Source organism: Micropterus salmoides, unplaced genomic scaffold (assembly GCF_014851395.1).
Source record: "Micropterus salmoides isolate LMB-PRFRI ecotype aquatic unplaced genomic scaffold, ASM1485139v1 Ms_hic_scaffold_18, whole genome shotgun sequence".
Lineage (NCBI taxonomy): Eukaryota > Metazoa > Chordata > Actinopteri > Centrarchiformes > Centrarchidae > Micropterus > Micropterus salmoides.
The window spans coordinates 24635381-24659709 of NW_024040928.1; the positions used below are offsets into that span (position 1 = coordinate 24635381).

Genomic DNA, 24329 nt, shown 5'->3' on the forward strand with positions numbered 1-24329 from the left:
TTAAACCACAACTGTGATAAACAGCAGATCTCATTTATTCAAATAATGCAATAGTTTTTACATCAATGTTTTTTAAATAGGAAAACAGGCGAAGAGCTGAAAAACAACAGACAACATAACTTACACCAACTCAAACATAATAATGATCTCCCATAGTACTGAATCATCACAGAAAACTTGTGCTTTTTTTAGTCACTTTATTCTCCGAGCATGTTTGTCTGCTTCTGAATTAAACTGAATTAGTTTCTCGTAACCCCCAAAACAGTTCTGTGCTCTAAAGTAGACAAAAAAGCACAAGAATGTCCATTCATATCTTCATAGGGAAGAGGCGGTTCAGTACTGTACCATGCAGATGAGACACACAAACTTTGGTGCTAAATACAGCAGATACAGACGTTATGCAACAATGGAAAAGGATTTCACATACTTAACGGGAACATCTGCTTGTGTGCTGCTACGTCTCCTCAGGAGAGATGAGTTGATTACAAAGTGCCAAACACAGGAAGATGCTTTTATCCCAGTTGAAACCTTAAAGTAAAACGCTTTCAAAACAACAGCCGGAGTCCACATGCTGAATGAATGCTAAAATTATGTTTTATAAAAACTCTGTCAACTCTGCCAACGACAGGCTTGATTTCACTTTAACTTCTGTTTAACTTATATTTAATACATATGGAATTCTGACATTTCATTCGGATCCATTTGTAATTGCACAAATTTTATTGTTCTTTGGAAATGTGCCCCGTTCGTTTGTCACGCTCTCAAAGGTAGATTTCACTTCAGATCAGTAACTTTATGATACCGTTATTCTACAAAGACCTAAGTGAGATAATTCTTCTTTCTGGAGTCAGACAATTTTACTCAAACACAGCTTCTGAAAGGTTTCATTTCCATTTGTGATCTCAGAGATAATAACACTGGAAAACAAGTCACTGAACACCCATGGAATAAAAGACAGGAACATGATGATCTAAAGATCTATCATTTGTGTCACTATTATGACACATCATGTTCCCAGTGTAAATGCCAGTTCAGATCTTTTTGTCATTTTTTTTTGTCTGTTTTGGACAAAGTGGCATCTTATTAAAACTGGTCTAACAATTTTTGTGTACAAAGCTTTAGAAATACCCTGAATGGTGAACGTTCTTGATTGATAAGAAAGTTTAGCATCATCATTTTTTTTGTTTGTTTTAGAAGTTTCTTTGGATTGAATACTGACAAAACCCAAAAGTGAATCATCCATCGTCATTCTCCTTCGTACTGTGGACAATGTAATCAATGTATATAACGTAATAAATATTCATAGTCTGTGCACTTTGTATGTGACTGCAAATCAATACAAAATCTGTCAATAACTCAACAGGTGCTCTCCCAAGGTAAGACATTCACCGAAAGTAAGTGTGGAGTGGTTTAATTAATCTGTTGAACTTTCAGTTTGTTTGGTGAGATGAGAAACCTAAAAATTTCCCACTGCAGTGCAGTTTCATCAGACAGTAGCTGATTATTATTTTCATTATCAATGAATGAATTATCATTTCTTTGATGAATCAATTAATTGTTTGTCTAGAAAACAACAAAAAAGTGACAACTGTCTAAAGTCTAAAACCCAAAGGTGTTTAATTAACAATGAAACACAGATAATCGTCACATTTGGGAAACTGAAAAACAAAACACTTGATAATCGACTGAATGATTAACTGACTATCGAAAGCTGGTGACGATTATTATTATTGATATTGACTTAGTGTTTCCGCCTGAATTATACCTGCTGGCTAGCAGCTCCTCAAACTTGGACCAAGTAGTTTAACAAAGAAAACTATCAACTCAAGGCCAAATCGCGGGCTTTCAATCACATCTCACAGTAATCAGGAGACAAATAATGCTCAGTTGTCAACAAGCAAATTGATAGTTGACAACTAAGCATTTGCCAAAATCTGCGGGAAAAAGTTAAAAGTGTCATAAATGAACTTTTATGCTCAAATGGACAAAAGTAAACCAAGAAAATTATGAAAACACAAGGGTTTACACTATTAGTCAGCTAATCAGTTAGTTGATTTACAGAAAATAATTTGCCAACATTTCTGTGTATCTTTGGGTTTTGTAGTGATGTTCAGACAAAATATATTTGAAGACATCACCTTGAACTTGTGAAGGGAACTGTTTATCAGATAATGAAAACAAACCACACCAAGAGCACCATGTTTAGTTCAAGTTTGATTTGTTTTGATTCTGCTCACTGCCAGAACATCTGAATTGGGAGAATGACATGGGGGCGTGAAAGTTTAGCTATTTGTGAGTTTGTAAATTCAGTCTGTGTTCTCATTGTGTAATCCAAAAAGACACTAACTTCACAACAACTTGGCTTGGACCAAAGAAACGAGGCAATAATGGGACGGAACCCAAATACTCCGTGTGTTCATACTGTGTAGGTTTGCTCATATCACTCTCATGTGGGAACACTGCAGTCAGTTTGAATTCATTTTAGAAAGACACATACACCCATCATTGATGATATCCTTTGTGAAAACAATACTTTCATTATTAAGCAGAAAATATGTTATATGCAAGTCAACTGCCTGCATTCTTGATACATTTATGCTTCACTTCTTTCTTTTGTCTTACATGCATTTGGCTAAAAAGGGCAAATTTCGGTACTACAAAAACTTGGCTTTACAGAGTTAAAATCTCACTTTTGATGCAACAACGTCTGCAATCACAGACCTGAATACCAAAACTGAGCCTTCAATGTACTGGAGCGTGCAAGCGGAAAAAACTTCCATACATTAGTGCCTGTGGTGGCTGTAGATATATGGCTTTCGCGGGAGGGGAACCAACACAACCTAAACTAACATCTCAAGTTTCACTTTCAACCTTCCATCCACGTCGACCGTCCATTCACACTTAAGGCCATCTGTATTTTCGCACAGAACAGAGATACGTACAGATCGTCAGCTCAGACAACCATTTAAATAATCATAAAAACAAACGTGTGAGCTGTTCACCGGTGAAGACAACAAACAAAACGTCCATATTATAGAACATTATCACCTATGTACAATGTCTCTGATCAAAACAAGACAAGAATCAATCTGTCGCCGGACACGATTAATCGATGAAAAAGCAAAGTCAATTCATCATCAGGAAGGCATAGCACTTTCTTTTCGAGGGGAAAGAAAGAGAAAATATAGCAACTGTAAACAGAAAAGACTTCATTCCCTTTAGAAACAACACAAGCAGACACCTTCACTGCCTACTGCTTTAATTTTCTTTGACAGCCATTGCTTTTCTCCCATAATCTGCTACTGTTTTTACTATCAAGCTAATTAACTGTACATCTCATCACATTTATCAAATACAGGCCTTAACAGGCCAGTGCACACTAAAAATTTGCCCAGTCTGCAAAGAGGCATGTATTATTTTCAATTAATCGATGCTGCAATAAAGTGCTAAAGCAACGGCACAGCTTACGTTCAAAACTCTCAAACAAAAGAAAGACAAATGTTCACATCTTTTCATTGACATGCCTCATTGCAGAGTCAACACCCTGTGCGTCTGTCGCTGATTCTTAGAGTCTCAACAGGCCTGTTAGGTCTGTATTGGATACATGTGGCAAGACGGAAGTAACTATAGTGAAGTAAATTTTTAATTTCTTGATTATGACTGAAAATATGAGAAAATAGGGTGAAGGTCAAAACTTTTTTACACTTTAAATAATCAGCAAATCAATAAATAAGAAACCATGTACTAACATCAACAGTCTGTAGACAGAAGACTGGACAGAGTCTCAGCAGGCCAAATTAAGGTGCAGTCCAACAAAAGAAAATCCCAAAAGAGAGGAAAGGTTTCTGCTTTCATTATGTTGTTTGTATTTCATCGTTGTTGTTGCTATTATGGAGACATTCACTGAGAGAGAAAAGTTCAGATAGGATTTAGGGGGAGAGGGAAGAAGGAAGTGACATCACACCCTGAGGAGGTCCTCGTCACTGTCATCCTCGTCCGGTTTCCTATTGGCTTCCGTGTTGTTAGCGTGGTTAGGGCCTAAGGGGCGAAGTTTGCTGCCTTTCCTCTTCCTGTCTGACTCGTCCAGGAGGCCGACCAGATCCTCATCGCTCTCCTCCTGGAATGAAGGATTTCTGTGAGGTTTTGAGCACCACGCTAGGACACAGTAACACCTGGACTGATGTTGAGACGAAACTCACCTGGAGGAAGGCACTGCGATGGGCCGCAGAGCGGCTGGCAAGTCCAGAGGATTTGACCACTCGCACCCCTGGGACGCTCAGCACCTCGTCCTCGCTGTCATCGTCCTGGTCATCCAGCGAGAATGAACGCAGGCCGTCTGTGTTCACCGGCTTGGTCTTGATGTGACCGTTGCCATGGATACTCCTACCACGGTGGGAGGATGCGGAAGAAGTTGTGAGAGGGGCTTCCAGCTCCTCCATCAGCCACTCCATCTCCTCTTCGCCCCCTTCTTCGTCCATGTTGACCTGAAGATTTCAAGGCAAGTTAGTAGAGACACTGAATCCAATCCTGTGGCACAGGAGATGAGATAAACTGTCAACAAGGTAGCACAAAGTGTAACACACATAACAGTAGGTGCATTTCCATCTACCTGTTTTTTGCACATTTTTAATTTGTGCATGAAAAAAAACAGAGCGGAATGTGTTATAAAAAAGTCCAAATCACATTTTTTACGCCTGGCTGATTGGAAATATTGATGAAATGAAATCAAAGTGCAACAGAAACAAATTCATTGAATAAATCATGATGTCGTGACTTGAACTTCTGATGAATTAGGGGTTTAACGTATCACCAAATCCACAGTTCAGTTCATACCTCGTTTTTCTCCTGTTTTTTGTTGGGTGAGAGGGGGGTAAGTTAATTAAACGTGACAACTTTATGAAAGTATTGCTGATGGAAAAAGTGAGCAGAGCAGAGACTCTGCGAGCTAAGCCAGTGTGTTCACAGTGAGAGGCCGGAGGTGTAGGTGTGTTTGTGTGTGTGAGTGTCTGGAGAAGAAAAGTGAAGATAAAGGGAGCAGATTCAAGTAGTGAGTAAACATTACAATAAGGTGGAAAATGACCTAGAATAACCTATCAATGGAAAAACGATATAGACCGCTTGTGTGTTTTTGAAGGTAGCGGAAGGATTGGCTCAGTGGGCCCACAAACCAACGAGCCAATCATAATCGGTGTGGCTACAACCATGTTTCAAATTTTTAAAGGCAGGCCGGCAAACTATCTACGTAATTACACGGGTGCACAAGAGAAGGTGTTGAAACCACACAGCAGGTCTTCTTCTGAACTGAACACCTGCCTGGTAACCTTGCACACACTGCAGTAGTAGATGTAAGCATTCTGGTGTGAAACTTTCCCTTTTATTTTCATGATGTGGGTGTATGATTGGATGAAATACAGATACAGAGACAGGAGGGGCAAGAGGCAATATGTCCCATTGAATCAGATACAGGATCCTTTGAAGGCAACAATTCCAATTAATAACAAAGTAACTGGCTGGAAATGTTTGATTACCTGGAGCCCACTGGAATCTGAGTATCTAAACAAAGTTAGAATACATCCACTGATTAGATCAACCTACCTTGGAATATTTATAGGAGACTTGGTTTCCTCTCCTGCAGCAGCCAGTGACCTTCTGGATCACCAGCTCTCTGATAGGAGACAGGAGATGTGCAAAAACAAGACCGACAGAGTTCATTAAAAGTCTTTTAAACAATTAAACAAAATTTCAGCCAACATCTTTACGCTGCTCTGCATTTATTGGATGTTCAGGGTCTCACCTCCTCTCTCTCTTGTGGAGCAAAAGCCCCAGCAGACAGACAGACAGACCCACCAACAGGAGGCTCAATATCATTCCCATCGCCTGGCTCCGCCTAGAAAGAGCTGGAGTCTCGCTGACGTCGTCATCATATGACTGTGTGTCAATAGTTCTGCAAGGCAATTCAGAAGATGATGAGAAGATGTACACATATTTTCCACTTCTTAAAACTATTTTTGCTGTCTGGATTAAAAAAGAAATTGCAGCCGATTTAAAAGCGTAAAAGTGTTTACTCACGTGAGACCACACACAGCGTCCGTGTGCCACACAAACAGATACTGGCATCCATCCGTCTCCAGCATAAACTCTGGGATGCCGACGCCTGCTGAGGGGTTGCAGTGGAACATGATTGTGGATGACACCTTTTTTGTCTGCTCCCGCCCACACACCGACTCTGAGGGCACCATCACATCCAGGTTTCCTCCTGATGGAAAAGTAGGGACATTGTTGACATGTTAAATAGATGAGTGGAACTGTGATGTTTGTGTATTAGTTAGAATCAAAACATTTTCATGACGTCACTTTAAGACAACAGTATAATTGTCAGTGAACTGATGGCCAGCAGTGAGCTTGTTCTCTCAGAAGAGTGTAGCTATGCTGAAACTAGCATGAAACAATGCCAAAAAGCTTTTTTTGTGTGTTTCCATGCTGTGGATGCACACAAGCATGAAAACTTGCTACACCTTATGCTAATACTAATATATGTGTTATGATACGATAATACTAAACATGCTTTTGCTAAATTATTGCCAAACATGCCATCACTTACATTAACACTATCTTAGCAAAAGCATGTTTAGCATGAGCATACAGTAGAAGTTACATCACGTTAACATGTAACATTTTATTTTATAGGTTTATAATTCACTAAAAATTTCCAAGGAGGTCTCCTTAAAAAAAGAAAGTAACAGTATGAAAGTGGTACTAATTAAGGGTAAAAATAAACAGTTATTTGACTTTAGCGATTTGAAGTTGAGCTAAGCTATGCTAACATTAGCAGGTGTTGATTCCCGGAGGAATCTGCCATAAAAACCTGCTCTGTTTAAAACCAATTAAATGTTCACCTGGAACTGCAATTACATTTTGTTATTGTTGAACTGCATGTTTTTCTGTAGACAGATTTCCCATTTCAAGGTCAAGGAGCCCTGACTAAAAGACGGGCTAAGTTACAGTGGCAAATTAACTGCATCAATTGTATCACTTTATCGCTCTTGTCTTAAATTTTACCTTTAAATAGTACCAAATTACATACTCTACATAACCTTCATACGAGTTTAGATTTACATATAATCATAGGAAACTATGGGACCTTTAATTTAAGTGTTACTGTGCTCTGTTACATACTTAGCATGATGATGGGGATTTAGATCACTTGTTTGTTTTTTTTAGACATCATGTCATGAACTTAAGTAATGTAGAAATGTTGATAATTTCATGGTAATCCATCCAGTAATTGTGGAGATTTGGACCAAAGTAACTTACAAACCAAACACTGCAATCCCTGGAGTTACGCCACTAGTTTGGATAAACATTTTTTAGCTGTGATTCATAAACAATTTGTTTATGAGTAAAGACAGGGAGATAGGGGGCAACATATGGCAGCAAAAACAATCACTTTTTTATAGTTATAAATGAGACGCTAAACTAAGCAATACATTACCTTTAATGTAGTACTTGGCCTTGCTGGAGGAGCCAATCCTGCGTCTGTAGGGCGCGTTGAGTTTGACCTGGCAGATGTTGGCACCAAGACAGTTGGTCAGGGAGTTGTTGGTGATGCCGGATAATTGGATGTGGTAGATGTAGCGGTCGCCGTTGGGACGGATGTCTCCAGATGCCAGATGGTGGCTGAGAGGAGGAGGGAAAAACATAGTTAAAAAGACCAACACAGGTAGAAAATAAAATGGAGAAGTCCGCTAGACTTTTATAATTAAGTCTATTTCATTTATACAGCAAGGTGAGATACCTGTTAGTTACATGAAGAAGAGTGTACTGGGAGCTGGATAAAGACACAGGGGGAGGTTGTTTGAGTGTTACCTGAAGTAGAGTTCTCCCAGATTGAGGCTGGCTCCAGTGTCAGGAACCTGTATCATCCCATTCACAATCTCCACCTCATGCTGCTTCACCGCACAGGCCGACCGAGTCTCCCAGCCAATCACAAACTCACATGATGCCTCATCGACTCTGCTCACACAGACACAGAGAGATGAGAGACTCCTACACAGCTGCAGATTAATCAGTTTATAAAGCCATATTTAACACTTCTAGGACCAATTTAACTAGCTGAGCTCAGTTTATGAAAAAAAGACAAAGTAAATGTTGCTTTTGAATCAATCTAAACATGGAGTTACAGATCAATAAAAGGTTTAACAAAAAAGAAAGCTGAGAAAAGACAATTTCACACTTTTTAAGGTCTTTAATATAAAGTATTTGTATCAAATGCCAACAACATGACTGCTTCATGACTGTGAATAACAGTAAGTCTACTGAGAAAGGTTTTGCATCTCAAATGACGCTGTAACAGAGAAAATTTAACTTTAAAGACAAACACTCTGTTCTGTCATTAACTGGCAGTTATAAATGCTGAACCAAAGAGTAAATGAGTGTTACTTTAGAATGTGGTTTACTGTCAATTGCAACATCACGTTGAGTAATTAACGATACCATAACCAACAGTGCAAATGAAGCAGATTGAACACGTTAAAAAACCTTATTATATTCTGAGTTGTTTCAGTTTTGCTCCATATACCCAACTCTACTATCTTGCAAGTTTGGTTGGAAATTAAAAACTTAATAAAAAGGATTTTATTGTAGTATGTGTGTCACCTGATGAGTGCTGGGTGTCCAACTGTGGAGCCACAGCTCAGCTGGATCACAGTCTTGGCCTTCACGCCGTTACCACAAACATCATCCCCCGCTGAGTAACTCACAGAGATCTTTCCATCTGCAAGAGAAGTTTGATACTGTGGTCATGAACTTTTCTTATTCACAAAATCAAAACACAGCTGTTAAGAGTCAATAGAAACAGAAAAGAAAAGCTCACATAAAGGCTACAATTTTCTCTACACATAGATTTACCTCAAAGCCGGCACTGTTTTCAATTACATTGTCTTGGTACAATAGTAGTAAAATATCCGATTCAGAAAAAATGCCTTGCTAACAGTTATAAATAAATTCTAATGGCAATAAAGTGGTAAAATATTTACAAATGTAGGATACTAGAAACTTCAAGATTGTATCATTAATGCCTGCAGGAAGTGTACTGAAATATATGTGACTAGATTTCCCACCAGTGTAGCTCATTTTCTGAGTATAAACACGGCCCAGGGTCTGGGTCTTTCCGGCTGCTGAGCGTCGGCACACAGTTGCGTCTTCTGGACAACCTGGTAATCCACCGTGGATACCCTGACACAGGTTGATGAAATACCTGACGACACAAAAACAGGAAAGAGTCTTAAGCTGATGATACACGGGGCAACTTTTTAGCAACGTTGCTGGGCAATCTTGCTGGTAGCAAGTCTGACTGTGTTTTGAACAGATAGCGGCGGTGCGGGGAGGGTGGCGGAGTGGCGGGAGAAGGCGATTACGGTAGTAATCTTTACTCATTACCATTGACAGCAACATTGCCCAGCACTATTGCTCTAAAAGTTGCTCCGTGTATCATCAGCTTTATATTTGAATTAGGGACGGGCAACACAACAAAAGTGACATTTACCATTTTAAATAATTTGAATCACAAACGGATTAGCACTTAATTTCTTTCTAATAATTTTGTGGAGGAAAAGGGACACATTCACGACTAAAGACAGAGACTTACGAATCTCCTTGGTGGCTAAACTTCCACGGCTCAGTGAGGGAGGACAGGGTTCGGAGGTTGAAGGTTTGGTGCTGGCTAACCAGTTTACACTGCATCTTCCTCGGTGGACAAACAGCATCGGTCCTCCACTGAAAAGTGGCTGAACAACCTGCCGTCTCTGACAGCAGCTGTGGAGTGCCGTGGCCTGCGGACTGGTCGCAGGTAAACAACATGATGGACTGACGCTTACCAGAGGCTGGAAGAGAGAGAGAAAAAGGCAGGATGGTTTTCAGAAAAGAGAGAAGTAATGACTGAGGTGACATCATGCAAAACAACAAAGCGTTTTTAAACTGTAAAGAAGAAATAAAATAACAATAACCTAACATCCTACAGATGAAGTAACAAATCACCATTTTTTGGTAATGGTAATAGTGTTCTCCACGTAGATATTTCAGGGTGGTAAATGTTAAGGTAAATGTTCAACCAACTGTCATAGGTTTTCAGATTCCTGACCACAACATCAATTGTCTGCTTTTAACTACATTACCACTCAACAATAATGTAGTCTAAATGTGACAAAAGTAAAAGAAGACATGCCGTTCACTGCGATGGATGACCTGACTGAGGGAACTTTCAAGGCACTGTAAACTATTTTAGCAAAGTATGAAAATCAAACGGAAACCAACAGCTGCATTGACGGCATTTTAATTTCAATCAAAAACAGATTTGTTGTGCTGAGGAAAGTGCATCCAAGCTCAGCACCTTCTGTTCAAGTGCTGTACTGTTTACAGCCTTTGACAAGGGGTTGCAGATTGGCTTGAGACCCTTTATAGCCAAGCAATCCCTAAGTGTAAGGGGGAACCAGACAGCTAGAGAACATGTTTGGAGAACTGAGATCCACTAATTATGATAAAATACATGTGGGCAGAATAAAACAAAAGAGAAAATGCTTTAGTGTCACAAATGCATCCTGGTACTTTGAGGTAACTGAGTAATTTAATGTAAAAAAATGGAGCCGCCAACTTTGAACATCACTTATTTCATTCATTATCACTCTTTCCTTTCTTGTCTGCCTGTTCTCCATTTCACAGCTCTGGTCTACAATCCCAAAACATCAACTTTTCAAAGCATGACTAATGGCAGTGATCTCAGTTGCATGTAAGTGGACATCACATCTCCTGCCTGTCTATTCATGTGCTTCATTGATACTGCCAAAAAAAGCCATCACCTTCATTGCAGAATCCCCACTTCTTGTCCGTGTCATAGCTTGCAGTGGTGGAACACCACTTCTTGCCATCTGTCCTGTCGTCTGTGGTGCACTCTGTATATGACTTCTTCATGTGAGTGAAGGGGAACACACACACCTGGCCGTCACTGGTCACTAGAACACATAAAGTACTTGTTCAGTTGCTTTCCAAAAAATATGATCTAATATAATTATTATGCTACATTTTGTTCCTGACTGCAAAAATAATAACAAAAACATTCAACTTATTTATGCTAACCTACAACTCTGACCAGAACAAAGAATTAGATTTAATCCTTTATCTTCTTAAATCTAGGTTGAATATCGCTATATTCGTATTTAAAAGCAGGAGGTAACCTGGGCTCTGTTCTTCAAATCAAGCAGGAAGCTTCTGGTCTGCAAACTGATGCAAACGCGAAGTCCCTTAAACCTGCATTCTATTGAACGGCCAGCAGGGGGCGACTCTTCTGGTTGCAAAAAGAAGTCCGGCTCCATTAGAAATAATGCTAAAATGACCCTACTTCTCAGCTGAATAATTACCCCAATAAAAACTTTCCTGATGAGTTTATGGTCTCCGTCACTAGTTTTACGTCTTCTTAAATACAAACTGCTCATTTAGTAAATTAAGGTCCCATTTAGAAGGAAATAGACCATAAAGCAGAGTATGCTTCAGGACGGGATTATCTATGATTGACAAGTTGTTACCATGGCGACCTGTCAATCCGGAGAGAGTGACTCCCACCGAGGGCACAGTGTAAATTTAGCCAGCGCCGTTGAAAAAGCTTATTAGGAGTTGGCTGTTCACTTTCTCTGGTGAGTACATTTAGTTTTAAGGCTGTTGTTCGCTGGACAAATTAAATGACAGTTAACGTGAATTACAGATGCACCTAGGTAAGCAATCTGGCTAGCTCCACACACGGCCTTTAGCTCCACCGTCTCGTCCAAATATGGTCACGTTTTACATCATTCTGGCAAAAAGAAGTCATCTTTATCTGAAAATTAGTTAATATATGGTTCACCCTATGGGGTCATGATGCAGATGACTGCAAATAAGTTGCACTTTTGCAGGTTTTATCTTATGACATGTTGCCTTGTCAGCTCAAGATCTACATTAGGCAGCTTTAAAAAACTGAAAAGTCCAGGCTTTTGTAAAATAATCAACAATCAAATCCAGCTAACGTCAGTTATTCAAGTATGAAGAATCACTGTCTAAGCCAAAGCCTGAATCTGTCTAAGTACAGCTGACTTACCTGGTGGGCAGGGATCCCCTCCACCATACTGCATCAATACAGCCTGCTCATCATGTTTGAAGGTCATAGTCATGGCCTTGCTGATGCCAAATGATGAAGCTGACTTGTCTGAACCAGAACCGGACACCCGGCAAACTGTGCTTTTCTTACAGGCCGGCTCTGCCACTGACCCGCAGACATTGATGTGGTAGATGCTGGAACCCGCTGGTACCTAACATACAGAGACTGACCATTAATACAATTTGTAACTGGTAGCCCAGAAGGGCAGACCCACAGTCTAACTGGATTTAATATATTCCTGTACAAGCTATACCTCGACAGACATAAATATTATATTTATAGTGAAATATAAAACAGGAAAATATAGATTTAACAAGATGAAGGGAATATTCACATAAACCTCTAGTTAAAAAGTGCTCAAAATCACGGGGATGTAATCTTGGTGGACAGACAACAAGTCTATGGAGCTCACCTGGACTTCCCCGGAGAGGGCCGACAGGTTAAAGGTGAACTGGAGCTGAGAGTCTGTGAGCTGGCAGCCACTGGTGTGGGTGGCATCTGAACAGACTATAGGGGTTGCCCACTCAAACAAATAAACACATTCCTGCAGCCTCAGCATTTGCGGAGAGCCCTGGATACAAAAATAAAGGTTACTGCTTTGTTCAATAAGGCAGCAGGGTGAAAAAAGTCCTTAGAGAAGCACAGAAACAGTGCACATGTAAGTATTCTTATCATTAAGGGCATGACAGTGCTGACTGACCAGCTCCAGGCCTCTCTGGCAGGTAAAGATGATGGTTGAAGTGTAGTTCTGTGCAGGATTAGCCGCACACTTTGTGGAGCTGTTGTAAGTGATGGACACTTCCCCTGTTGCCTTATTGATCTCAGGGCCGCTGGTAGTTCTCCCAATGTCCTTCAAGAGACAGAAAGAGAGAGAATTAAAGAGAGAAAATGAACAAATATTAAAAAGAGACGCACTGAAAAATAGACAAAAAAATACATAATCAAATATGGCCACATTAGGAAATCTAGAAAAACCTGAACTCAGATTGGAGACAAACGCTTGTCAGGACCTGTTTCAGTTAGTGCACATTCTCAGAATTTATCATATACCTCAGAGGATTAGTCACTTTAATAAATTATATTTCCCCAAAATGTAAGGATTTCCTAAATATGACCTGGTGTTCAAAGCTAAAAGTCCTCCTTGGATACTAATCTTAATTTCTATTTATTTTTTTTGGATAGAAGAATAAAAGGAACTGGAAAGAAGAAGATCCCCTGTTCAAATTCAAAGTGTAAATTAAAAATTTTAAAATTAAAACATGTAAAATTGTTCAAAAATAGCCAGCCGTGGAAAGCTTGGCCCAAAACTTAAAATATTTCCATTAATAACTTGTGTACTTACTTTATTTCTACTTTATTTTTTATTGTTTTATTATCCATTATTATTACTAGGTTTGTTAATTTTCTATTTTTCATTATTGAAATCCTTATCATTCAACTGCAATTTATCATTATTGCTATTATATATTTTATTCATGTAATATTGCTACTCTTATGCAGTGGTGGAAGAAGTACTCAATTTTAATACTTAAGTAAAAGTACAGATACCACACAAAAAATGTTACTCAAGTAAAAATAAAAGTCATCCAGTATAAACCTACTCAAGTAAAAGTAAAAAAGTACCTGGTTTTAAAAATACTTTATTACTTTATAAGTAACTTATAAGTACTTTATAAGTAATAAAGTAAAAAGTAGTACACATTAAAATCTATTAATCTTAAAATGTAGACAGGTTTGAATACAGCATTATAAGTTGGGTGGATAAGATGGTCTTGGTCTCGTCTTGGACTCGACCGCATTTGTCCTCGGCCTTGTCTCGGTCTCGGACATTGAGGACACCACAACGCGGTTATCTTATCCGAGCTATAGTTTGTAACACCGTGGCCCGTCGGCGCTTATCAAACGTAATAAATAGCTGTGTTTCACTTTAATATTGTTCATTCACAGTCTGACAAGCAACCAAGACACAGACAGATAAGAGATGTGCCGCTTAGCTGGTTAGCAGGACAGACAGAAAGAGAGATTCACTTCAGAAGGATAGTCCCGCTTCATCATAGTTGTAAACACTAGTGATGTGAAGATCGACACCTAAGTATTGATATTTCTGATACCAACGTTTCCTGCTCTAGGATCGATACTCATAAAAAGATCGATATCTAAACACACACGTCATTTGGAGTGAGAGTGCGTTTTATCATAAGTATCTTACTGTCACCAGGATGGTCTAATTATACTCGGTTGATAGGAAGTACTTCTCCTTCCGCCTGTCAAAGACATGCTTGCGCTACAGCTAGAGTCACAAATGGTAACTTTAAGTAAGAAAATATTTATGCTATGTTGTATTGTTTTCTATTGTATATTTATTTTACCTGCCAGCCAATCAAAAAAAATGGCATTTTCCTGCGTTGCAAATCCATTGATCTTGTAATTAAATTATATTTATTTTAAATTATATGCATTTTGGGGCACCCCGAGGTGCATTTCAAGACATAATTTAAGCCACCAAACACATATTTCATCTCTCAACATGCAGCAAGTAAAAGACTGTCCGCTATTATAATAATAGCTGAGAGTAAATCAAGATGTCAAGTAAAAGCAGGCACTACAATAGCTCATTGAATGTTTCTACATGTTGTCATCATAATGCATAAAACAATGGTCAAAACACTGTGTGTTTGTGAGGGTCTTACCACAGGAGATCCATTATCAGGGTCCATACAGACGGCAGCTCCAGCGGGGCAGTTGACCCCAGGGATGGGGTTCAGAGCCTGACAGACGTTGATGTAGAAGTCTGGCGATCCATCACTTTGGTCCACTGCCTCATCTGAAAGGACAACATTAAATAAATCTGTGGATACCTATAATTTTTTTTTGTACATTTCCTCCTGATTTGTGTATTTAAGTGTTCACATGTGAAACCTTGGCACACTGACCTGTTGCTGTGTAGTATCCACTGACATGAATCAGAGGAGTCAGGTCTATTAAAGCAGAGCCGTTCTGGACTGAACACCTTACCTGGAGAAAAAAAGAAATGTCAGTACTACATGTAGAGCCTAAAACCAGACTCTATTCACAAAACACTGAACAGTAATACAATAAAACAAGAGTTTTTAGCCTTCAGAAAGCCACAATCCAACCATTTTACACTGTACAATGGCTATAGAAAGTGTTCTTTCAATATTTTCATCTTTTGGTCTTCTAAACAGTGAGTTTTAATAATCTTTTTTTTTTTTCAGCAAGTGAGTTTGAGACAATCCCACGCTTCTACTGCACCACAGAATTTAATGCTTCATTCCTGTCTATTTGATTATCCTTGACAAGTCTCTAGAAGCTGAATGTAGTCCACCTGCAGACTACACTCAACTGAAATTCAATTTGCTCTGTGAAATAGCCAATTTGGTGCTAATTTGTGAAGGAATGCTCCACATTTTCCACATGAATATGAGGAAATAACTTTGTAATATAGTTGCAATTCTTTACAATATCCTTTATGTATTTGCTGTCACAAAAATGCCAATATCACCTGAATAAAGGCCCTGATATTAACATCTATATGACTGTGTTTAGATGCATGTGTCATTCACCTATTCTGACCATACAGACAGTTTTCTTCATTAATTCTGAGGTATATAAAGGTTTGATTCAATTAACTAATGAAGCACATTCCTTTTCAGTATTTTTTATTATTATTGGATTGGACAACCTTCTCTAACTAAAAGCTTCCCAAAATTTGAATTTGATAAAAATGTACTTATACTGAGAGTCACTGTTCTCTTATCACACTGATAAATACACAAAACATACTTACTGGCTGTTCGCAGACCAGGGGTGTGTGGAAAGACATTATATGCGTGCAAGTCTCAGTGTTTGAGTCACTGAGAACTGGCTCTGGAGGGGCTGAACCCATGTTAGGTGGCCTATACAAACACAATGAAAACTATTCAGAACATAGCTTAAATATCTATATTACTATGCAAACATTTTAGGCATGTGTTCAAATATGTGAAGTAAGAATGCTTTCAAAAAATAGACATGTTAATAGATTATCTTTATCAATTAACAAAATTCAAAGTGAGTGAACAAAAGAAAAGAAAATCAGCAAAGAAAAATATAATTAAAGCAGAAAGAAAAATTCTTGTCACTTTTAAAATATATGTAATTTGTACCGTAATAGTCCATGAAGTTGTTAAAGGGCTAAAATTATTTCAGAAGTCTTGGTTAGTTAGACACCCACACAATCACTTAGACCCATCATCTCCATACAGTACAGTTTATTTATTTATTGTACTGCATTTCATACACAAAAGGAGTTGAAGAAAACATAATTGGAAACAGCATGAAATAAAAAAATATGGATAAAAATCAAACAAAAGCACAGGAAAGAGAGGAGAATTACCTGCAGATGAATTGGATGATGGTTTTGTGTTTGAGGTTGGGGTTTGCTGGGCAGGGACTTCCTCCATCATAAGTAAGCTCCAGAACGTGATCCTTGTATGAGAGTTTCTTGCTCACCTGACCACCGCTCACCGCAGTAGTTGTATCCTTAATACACACAGCTATAACACAAAATCCATACAGATATTTGAGAATGTTTTAGAACATAACTGAAGTACCTAACTGCACAAATTGAGTTGTATGTGCCAAAGACAAATTGATCAAATGTAATTGCACAGTGTTATGTTAATGTTAAATTTGTCCATCTGCTGTTTATATTCGTTTGTCAAATAACTTCTCTTCCAGCAGCTGTATGTAGAGATTACTCGTTCGCCGTCTCTTGCAATCCAGAAAAATAAAATCAATAATTTTAACTTATAATATACTTTTAATTTAAACAATTAAAAGTGAATTTTTAGTAACTCAACCAAAGAGGTGATGTTTTTATTTTTTTGTTAGTTAGTATTTCTCATAGATTTCAGATTCATTTGGTGAAATGATCAAGTGATTAGATTCACACTTGTGTTTTTCAATTTAGCAAAACATGTTCTCTCATGTACTCCTGCACTCACATCCCGCAACTGTCCATAACTGTGTATTTTAATTGATATTAAACATTTCCATCATTTTAATTACAAATTCAGACATATTGTGCAGCCTTGGCCAAGGTATGTGCTCTCTCAGTGCCTTCCAGGTTACTCTGCAATATCTACTACAGCCCTAGTGAAAGAGCAGTCAATAATTTGAGAAGTACTGGAATTTCAGGTCTCTCATTATGTTCTCTTTGCTGCAGTTAACAAACAGTGTCATCAGTGTTACATAAAGCATACAAATGTCTGAGCAAGACTAAACAGTAACCAGGAGAGATAATCTGCTATGTATTTCTACGAGGAAATAAAAAAAAAAACAGAAAATGTCACAAAGTTCTGGTGTTTCAGTGTTAACTTCTTAAAACAGAGATTAAGCAGCTTGCAGGAGCTGTAAAAACTGAAGAACTTATCTCAGACAGTTATTTTCTCCAGGTAGAGTTGGTTATTTTTTGGAATGATTTATTATGTACACAAAAACATTATTTTCTTTACTTTTTAGCAGTTTTGCACAGGTATTAAAACATCTGCTCCACTGCAAGTATCGTCTTTATGTACATACAAAATGGTCTACCGGGTAAGACCAATATATATGATCTATTTATAAACATCTGCATCTACATCGAATAACCAATTGCAAACAAATGTCATTTCCCCACATGCATATACACAAGGGTGTCACTTTGTGCTGAAAAGTGGTGGGAACATTTAAGGGCTCAGATTAGGGGTGCAGTGATACAATTAGCTCACGAAACGTGACAATGTACAATTCTGGAGACATTTTCCCCACTAATTTATGGTTGAATGGTTTATCTAAAAGGAAAACACAAATTCTTGGACATTTGTTTCTTAGATATTTACATTGCATTGCATGTTTTCTTATCGTGTAAATAAACCTTTCTAAAATAATTTTCATTTGTTTTTTAACATTTCTTGTTGCAAGCTATTTTTCAGAACCGTGTTAACAAATACTTTCAAAAAGTGGTGGGGACAAAATCATCCATTTCACAGAGAGGTTGGGTACATGTCCCCAGCGTCAATGGCACCTATGCATATACAGTGGCTATATATATTTATACCCTGCAACAGTCTGCCTAAATCTCATGACTTTACACCATGAGGCACAAGCATGTGAAACCATTAACTGAGCTGGAAGCTGGACCAATCAGTGAACTACAGGGAGGAGTTTAGATGGTATTGTTGTGTCATCTACAGTTCTACCTGGTTAAAGGCTGATCTGATTGCCTACTAAGTGATTTTTGTGTGTGCACACTGAAGATGCTTATAATGTAAGCAATTGACCTTTGAGCCTTTGAGTGACTAAAGAGAAACTGTCTGCTAGCTTTGCAAGTCTATTGTGTCCTGGCAACAATGCCTTTATCGAGATATTTAAAGTACTCAGAAGAGTCAGCTTTTACAGTTCTTGTTCATTGAAATGTGATAATTTATAAAATATAAAACTGATTCATAAAGAAATATAACCAGATATCGCAGCAAACAGAATACAAGCCGTATTTCAATGCCGACTTTGCAATTCGTGCAATTAAACTAATGCAAGCATAATTTCACCTACCTTGCTGTTCTAGCACAGCATGACGGAGGAGTGTTTTTTTTTGTTTGAATCAGTGGCTACATAAAAGCCCCTGGATGGATGTACGTACCAGTTCCAGGGCTGCATCCAGCATTGGTCATATTTCCACAGATGTTCATGCGGTACATCTTCCTGTTTTCCTGCGGATCGTACACAGTGTAACCTCCTTCTTTTGTCAGGGAGCTGAGATCAAACAAATGACCTGGGAAAATGGAAATGAAAGTAAGAAATTTATAGAAATGTATTACTGTATTCATGTACGACATGTGTTTTAAGTCCATCATTTTTTCAGTTCCTATTGTCACCAGACAGTAAACTGATAAGGGCATGCTAGTAACAGGTGTGTATATACAATGTGTACAGAACTGCTGATTTGTTTGAATGTCGGACCTGTAGCAGGGTTGGTGACCCTGCAGTTGTCGTGTTGGGTGTTGTTCAGAGGGCAGGCAGCAGCTGTTAACCACAGGAAGGTGTACACACAGTCCTCAATGGCAGAGATCAGAGTAGGCCGGGAGTCCTGGATGGGAGACAGGAACACATATGTTTTCCCATTTAGATTTTTATTTAAGTAAACACCTGTCCTCACTACATTTCCCTTAACAAAACAAAAGGTCAAATACAGTGTATATGCTAAAGGTTAATCTGTAACTGAGTCCCACACTGGCCAGATATTTTGGCTTGAGTGAAACTATAAACCCTTTTTGAAAAGCGGCCTGAAGCTACACTCATGATCTCAAATGCCTTTTGCACTTGCTTGTTTTGTGAATGAAACGGTACACGAGTTATAGTTGCTGTGGGTTCAGAGTTTGACCAATGAGTACTACACCGGGAACACAGACTACAGTAGTTCCTCAAAAGGTTCTGGGAGCAGCCCAAAGCCAATATTTTAATGTTCTCTAATCTCCTCACTATGCAGAAAAGAGACAATCTGAGAAGACACAAGTTTTCTGAAGCGTGTTTTATTGTCCAGATTCCATTTTAAGTGCAAGTTACTCTCTCCCTAAGAGATGTGTTTTGTTACACTACTGATGTTGACAGGCTATCGTACCTACTGCGTAGCTTACTAAAGACCTTTTTCTTACTCTATGTTTAGGTGATTTTTGATTTAAATATATAATTTAGACCAATACAACATACTGAGCGTGAAACTACCGTGATTGTTTTGCAGGGTGAGTTAAGTTTAACCGCGAGTTTTACCGAATGACATCCCTGAAAGCAGGATCTCTTCAGGCTGTTTTGTGCATCACTCACCACTTTGTCTTTGTCACACTTGAAGCGGATGATGCTGCTCCTGTTGCGGATTCCATCAGAACAGGCCTGGCCGCTGGTGTACTGCAGCTTCAGGACACCTCTGTCCCATGTAGGACCAGACTCCACCTGCCCCAGACTCACATATTCATCAGCTCCAACCTTCACACAGGACGCTGAACTGGAGGGACACTTCCATGAACCTGTCACAAGGTGAGCAGAGTGTCAGTTTTGGATTGTCGATTTATTTTCAAGGATGTAAACTTGAATACTAATAAACAAACCAAAATTGGATGATGCAATATTAATGTATGCTTTATTATATTAAGAACACGTGTACAAGCATGCAGACTGACCTCCCGGCTGCACCAGCGACCTGCAGACGTTAATATAATACTGTTTCTTTGTGTCCTCTGTAGACGGTTCCACCTCCCAGTTTCGAGAGTCCAAAGCCAGAGGGGAGAGGTCGTACGACTGGCCCTGACCATCACTGAGGGCAGAACAGACGTACAGAGGGTGAGGATTCAGTGTCATATGTGTTCAAGGTCTGTACATACTTCTGAACAGCTAATAATTCTACTATAGTAACTGAATTATTTCTGTTATGTATGTTTTAATGTTTGTTATTACGTTTCTCATTGCTGTTCAGATACAGGTATTTTTAATTTACTTTCAGTGTAACCATGGGATGCTTGGTGAAGATAAAGACATCTCAAAAATACTGATTTATAAGTAACTGTCCTATTCATTACTTAACAATACACTTCTTCCAAATGTCTACAATCACCCGGGGAGATGAGCAGAAATAACTTCAAATCAAATCCTAGACACATTATTTTTGGCAAAACACTGTAAAAACATCTTTGTTCCTGTATTGCTTTTTTACTAGATGGATCCTTGAAAACTTTCCTGTAAGATGTTGTCACACTTAAGGAAAGCACATAAGAATGGGGAAATGTGTGGCCTCCAATTACAACAAAGGTTTTCAGAAATACAAAGAGAATCAGTCATTGCCACAATTAACGAAAACGGCGTCTCTATTGCCAAAATAAATGAAAACACACAATTCAATAATCAATAAACTGCCCACATAGTAAATTAGGTGTAATTATGATGTCAGCCCTGATACCAGTAACAGATTTTTACCACATTATTGCCTGACATTTAACTTGTATTTTGCACACATGTATTAATAACAAACTAACTGTTGCTGTGTGTCTGTCATATTACTTGTACTTTTGTTGTTTAACAAAACAGTGTTGCTGTTATTTGATTAAATCCATGTAATACATGTAAGCTATTCTGCGTAATGCTATCTCACTAGTTCCAACCAATTATCTAACACAAAGATGTTAGATAACAGCGGCCTTATATTATCGATAATTATAAGACCGCTTAAGTGTACACTTCAAGGAAAAGGAAATTAAAAACACCTGGAGGACTTAAATACATAAGACGGGTGATAAAAAAGACGAGCACCAGCAAGAGGAGGATGACATATAGGAGGTGGTAGAGGATTATTACTTGTAGGAGCAGCTGGTGGTTTTGACTGAGATGCAGGCCAGAGCGGTGGGCCAGCTGAACAGGTAGGTACAGTCTGGAGTCTCCTTGATAAACTCTGGTTGCCCCTTAAGAAGTGAATCAACACAATACAAAATTATACAATCTTGTGATTACCCTCACAAGAGCTAAGATGCATTTCTGTGCTTTAGAAAAAGAAACATCAAAAGAACTGTCATTATTGAATAATCAATAATAATTACAACAAAGCAAACAAAACAACTCCCTGCTGCCTGGATTTCATTCAGGCTGCTCTTCAGTCAGTCAGATGTGTGTCTACTAGTCAAGTCTGTCCGATGTGTTTAAATGGAAACAAACCACTAAAATGTAATTTTTCGAGTGAGTTGGCTGATGACCAAATTTATCTTGCGGTCTAAGTCACCAATCAACCTTGCCAGAGTTTATTGCATGGTCTTTTACAAGCCATTAAACCCTTTTTAAGAACTGTGGGATCAGCTGAACTGGTTTTGTATGTAACTCACAGGATGCCTGTCAGGGTGGCAGGAGAAGTAGATTGCAGTTGATCTTTTGTAAATCTTATGACAGGTGTCTCCATTAGTGTAGTTCAGAATGAGCTGGTCTCCCACATAACTCAGAAGCTGGTTTGCCATTCCTGCACACATACACGTGTAAACACACACACAAAAAGGGGTAAATACAAGAATAATGACACAAATTCTTACAAACAGTGTAGTATAAACATGAGAATGTTTTTTGCGATTTCGTACCTGCGATCTTGTGGTTGTTGCCCTCCACCTGGCAGGAGGAGACGGCCGTTTCTTTGTGGGTGCAGACGTCTTTCTGGAGCCCTTCGCAGATCGACAGGTGGTACGTGTACTTATCACTCTGGACAGGGTAAACTTTACCCTTCAGAGAGCTCAGATTGAACTCGTAGCCACTCCTGGGGTCACGAACCCGACAGTCATCACCTGGGAAGAAAAGAATGGACAATGACCAAAGAGTTACATATTCTTGTCTGTACTTCATCACAGTTAAATCAACATGGGAAGTTAGTGTTGCCCTCCTCTTAAAAATTATGGCCTCTGAAACAGCAGTTGTTTGTTGTAGTTCAAATTGATGAAATTCCAAACTCCCTTTTGAAATATCAGTCTTTGTTTGCACAAATTATCCAACAGCAGCAGTTTTAATTCTAAAAAATTGGTATCTATAATTAATTTTTACCTTGAGACTTCCTGATAGGGCAGGCCTCAGATGTCCTCCAGATGAAAACATATTCACAACCATCTTTACGATCAAACATGGGGGAGCCCTAGAAACACACACAAAAAATGTAAGCGCTACATCATCAGTGATGCCACTGGTTAGTTAGATGTCTTGCTATATGGCTGGGAACACTTGTCCTCTCACCTAGCAATTTATGCAAATAATAAGCTTAAGAGAAATTGGTATGAAGACTTTTTGCAAATTGAGCTAAGAATCAATGCTTAACTGTGGCTGCTGTATCATCACTAAGACCACTGACAATCATCTTGTGATGGTCTGACTTGATTAGTTTATGGTAACTAACTTAATGCAGCAAGCCCTGAACATTGGGCATCAGTTCAGAGAGGGTGGGCAAAGTGGGAGCTCTAATACTCACTGGGTTGTCATCACACACGAGGATGATGCGTGTTGAGTAGTGGGATGCGGTGGAACCACACTGTTCTCCGTTCTGGTACACGATGCTGATGGAGCCGTCCTCCGCCACCTGTGGGCTAGACTGAACGTATCCCAGGTTGTAACCCTTTCCATCAATCAGGCCACAAGCACCCAAAGGACCCACTGCAGAGAGAAAAAGAACGTATTTAACTAAAATCCGACAGGAATACAATAATTCCATTGATTTTATTGCAATCGGACTTTTTGATTTGAGAAACTGTTAGTTGTTGTTTTGTAAAGTGTCCACTAATCTTTGGAGCATCGTCACATAAAGTCAGCATGAGTTAGTAGTTTATGATATTGAAACATATGACAGTATGACGACGGTATGTAAAAATAAAAATAAAAAATGATTAAACTGGTGCTTAGTGCAGCAGTAAACTGTTCCATTGTTGTGTTCAATCCCCCACTGTGACCCATCCACCAATGTGTCCCTGAGCAAGACACTTAACCCCTAGTTGCTCCAGAGGCGTGCAAACCTCCGACATGTATAGCAATTTTAAGTCGCTTTGGATAAAAGCGTCAGCTAAAAGAATAAATGTAAATGTAATGTAAACTCAACACGTGTATGAGGCTATCACATAGTAAAAAAAAGCCCAAAGGGATGTCTATCTGATGTTTTATCTGCCCAGCAATCAAAGATATAAATACTGTATATAATGTATACGATCATACAGTCACTATGCAATTTCACTTGATAACAATGTTCTTCATTGCCCAAGTCCTTGTTCAAATATTAATAGTTTGCCACAGAACTTTATTCAACTTGAGTAAACTCTTACTCCCTCTCTGTTTAACGTCCCATATTTTTATCTATTTATTATTTATATCATATGTCAGACTAAACATCATAATTTACACTTACATTTCTGTGTAGGAAGGTGAATTTAGTGAAGAAACATGGACAAGTATACTAACCTGGGCACTCTTTCACAGGGGGGAGCGGTTTGCAGATGTTGATGTAAAACCTGTGTGATTTGACCACATCTGTATCTATGGCGATCCAGGGGCTGTCATCCGCATCCCGGATCAGGTGACTCAGGTCATATTCATTACCATGGGAATCTAG

General features: G+C 38.8%; 1 protein-coding gene across 1 annotated transcript in view; it reads right to left on the reverse strand.

Annotated features, from left to right (window-relative positions):
- Positions 1 to 17: 17 nt before the first annotated feature.
- Positions 18 to 24329, reverse strand: part of igf2r (insulin-like growth factor 2 receptor) — a 47053-nt gene continuing 22741 nt past the window's right edge. Inside the window, exons 24-51 of the mRNA XM_038727258.1 lie at positions 24179 to 24325; positions 23202 to 23383; positions 22784 to 22871; positions 22330 to 22530; positions 22084 to 22214; positions 21566 to 21669; positions 20398 to 20531; positions 20045 to 20244; positions 19184 to 19310; positions 18864 to 18995; positions 16578 to 16737; positions 15990 to 16098; positions 15115 to 15196; positions 14872 to 15005; positions 12882 to 13031; positions 12594 to 12752; positions 12122 to 12332; positions 10854 to 11006; positions 9647 to 9881; positions 9120 to 9256; positions 8656 to 8773; positions 7867 to 8013; positions 7493 to 7677; positions 6070 to 6256; positions 5795 to 5944; positions 5596 to 5665; positions 4200 to 4484; positions 18 to 4117 (exon numbers count right to left, since the gene is read on the reverse strand). Coding sequence (XP_038583186.1) covers positions 3959 to 4117; positions 4200 to 4484; positions 5596 to 5665; positions 5795 to 5944; positions 6070 to 6256; positions 7493 to 7677; positions 7867 to 8013; positions 8656 to 8773; positions 9120 to 9256; positions 9647 to 9881; positions 10854 to 11006; positions 12122 to 12332; positions 12594 to 12752; positions 12882 to 13031; positions 14872 to 15005; positions 15115 to 15196; positions 15990 to 16098; positions 16578 to 16737; positions 18864 to 18995; positions 19184 to 19310; positions 20045 to 20244; positions 20398 to 20531; positions 21566 to 21669; positions 22084 to 22214; positions 22330 to 22530; positions 22784 to 22871; positions 23202 to 23383; positions 24179 to 24325 — 4277 coding nt within the window. The 3' untranslated portion in view covers positions 18 to 3958. The remainder of the gene's footprint in view (positions 4118 to 4199; positions 4485 to 5595; positions 5666 to 5794; positions 5945 to 6069; positions 6257 to 7492; positions 7678 to 7866; positions 8014 to 8655; positions 8774 to 9119; positions 9257 to 9646; positions 9882 to 10853; positions 11007 to 12121; positions 12333 to 12593; positions 12753 to 12881; positions 13032 to 14871; positions 15006 to 15114; positions 15197 to 15989; positions 16099 to 16577; positions 16738 to 18863; positions 18996 to 19183; positions 19311 to 20044; positions 20245 to 20397; positions 20532 to 21565; positions 21670 to 22083; positions 22215 to 22329; positions 22531 to 22783; positions 22872 to 23201; positions 23384 to 24178; positions 24326 to 24329) is intronic.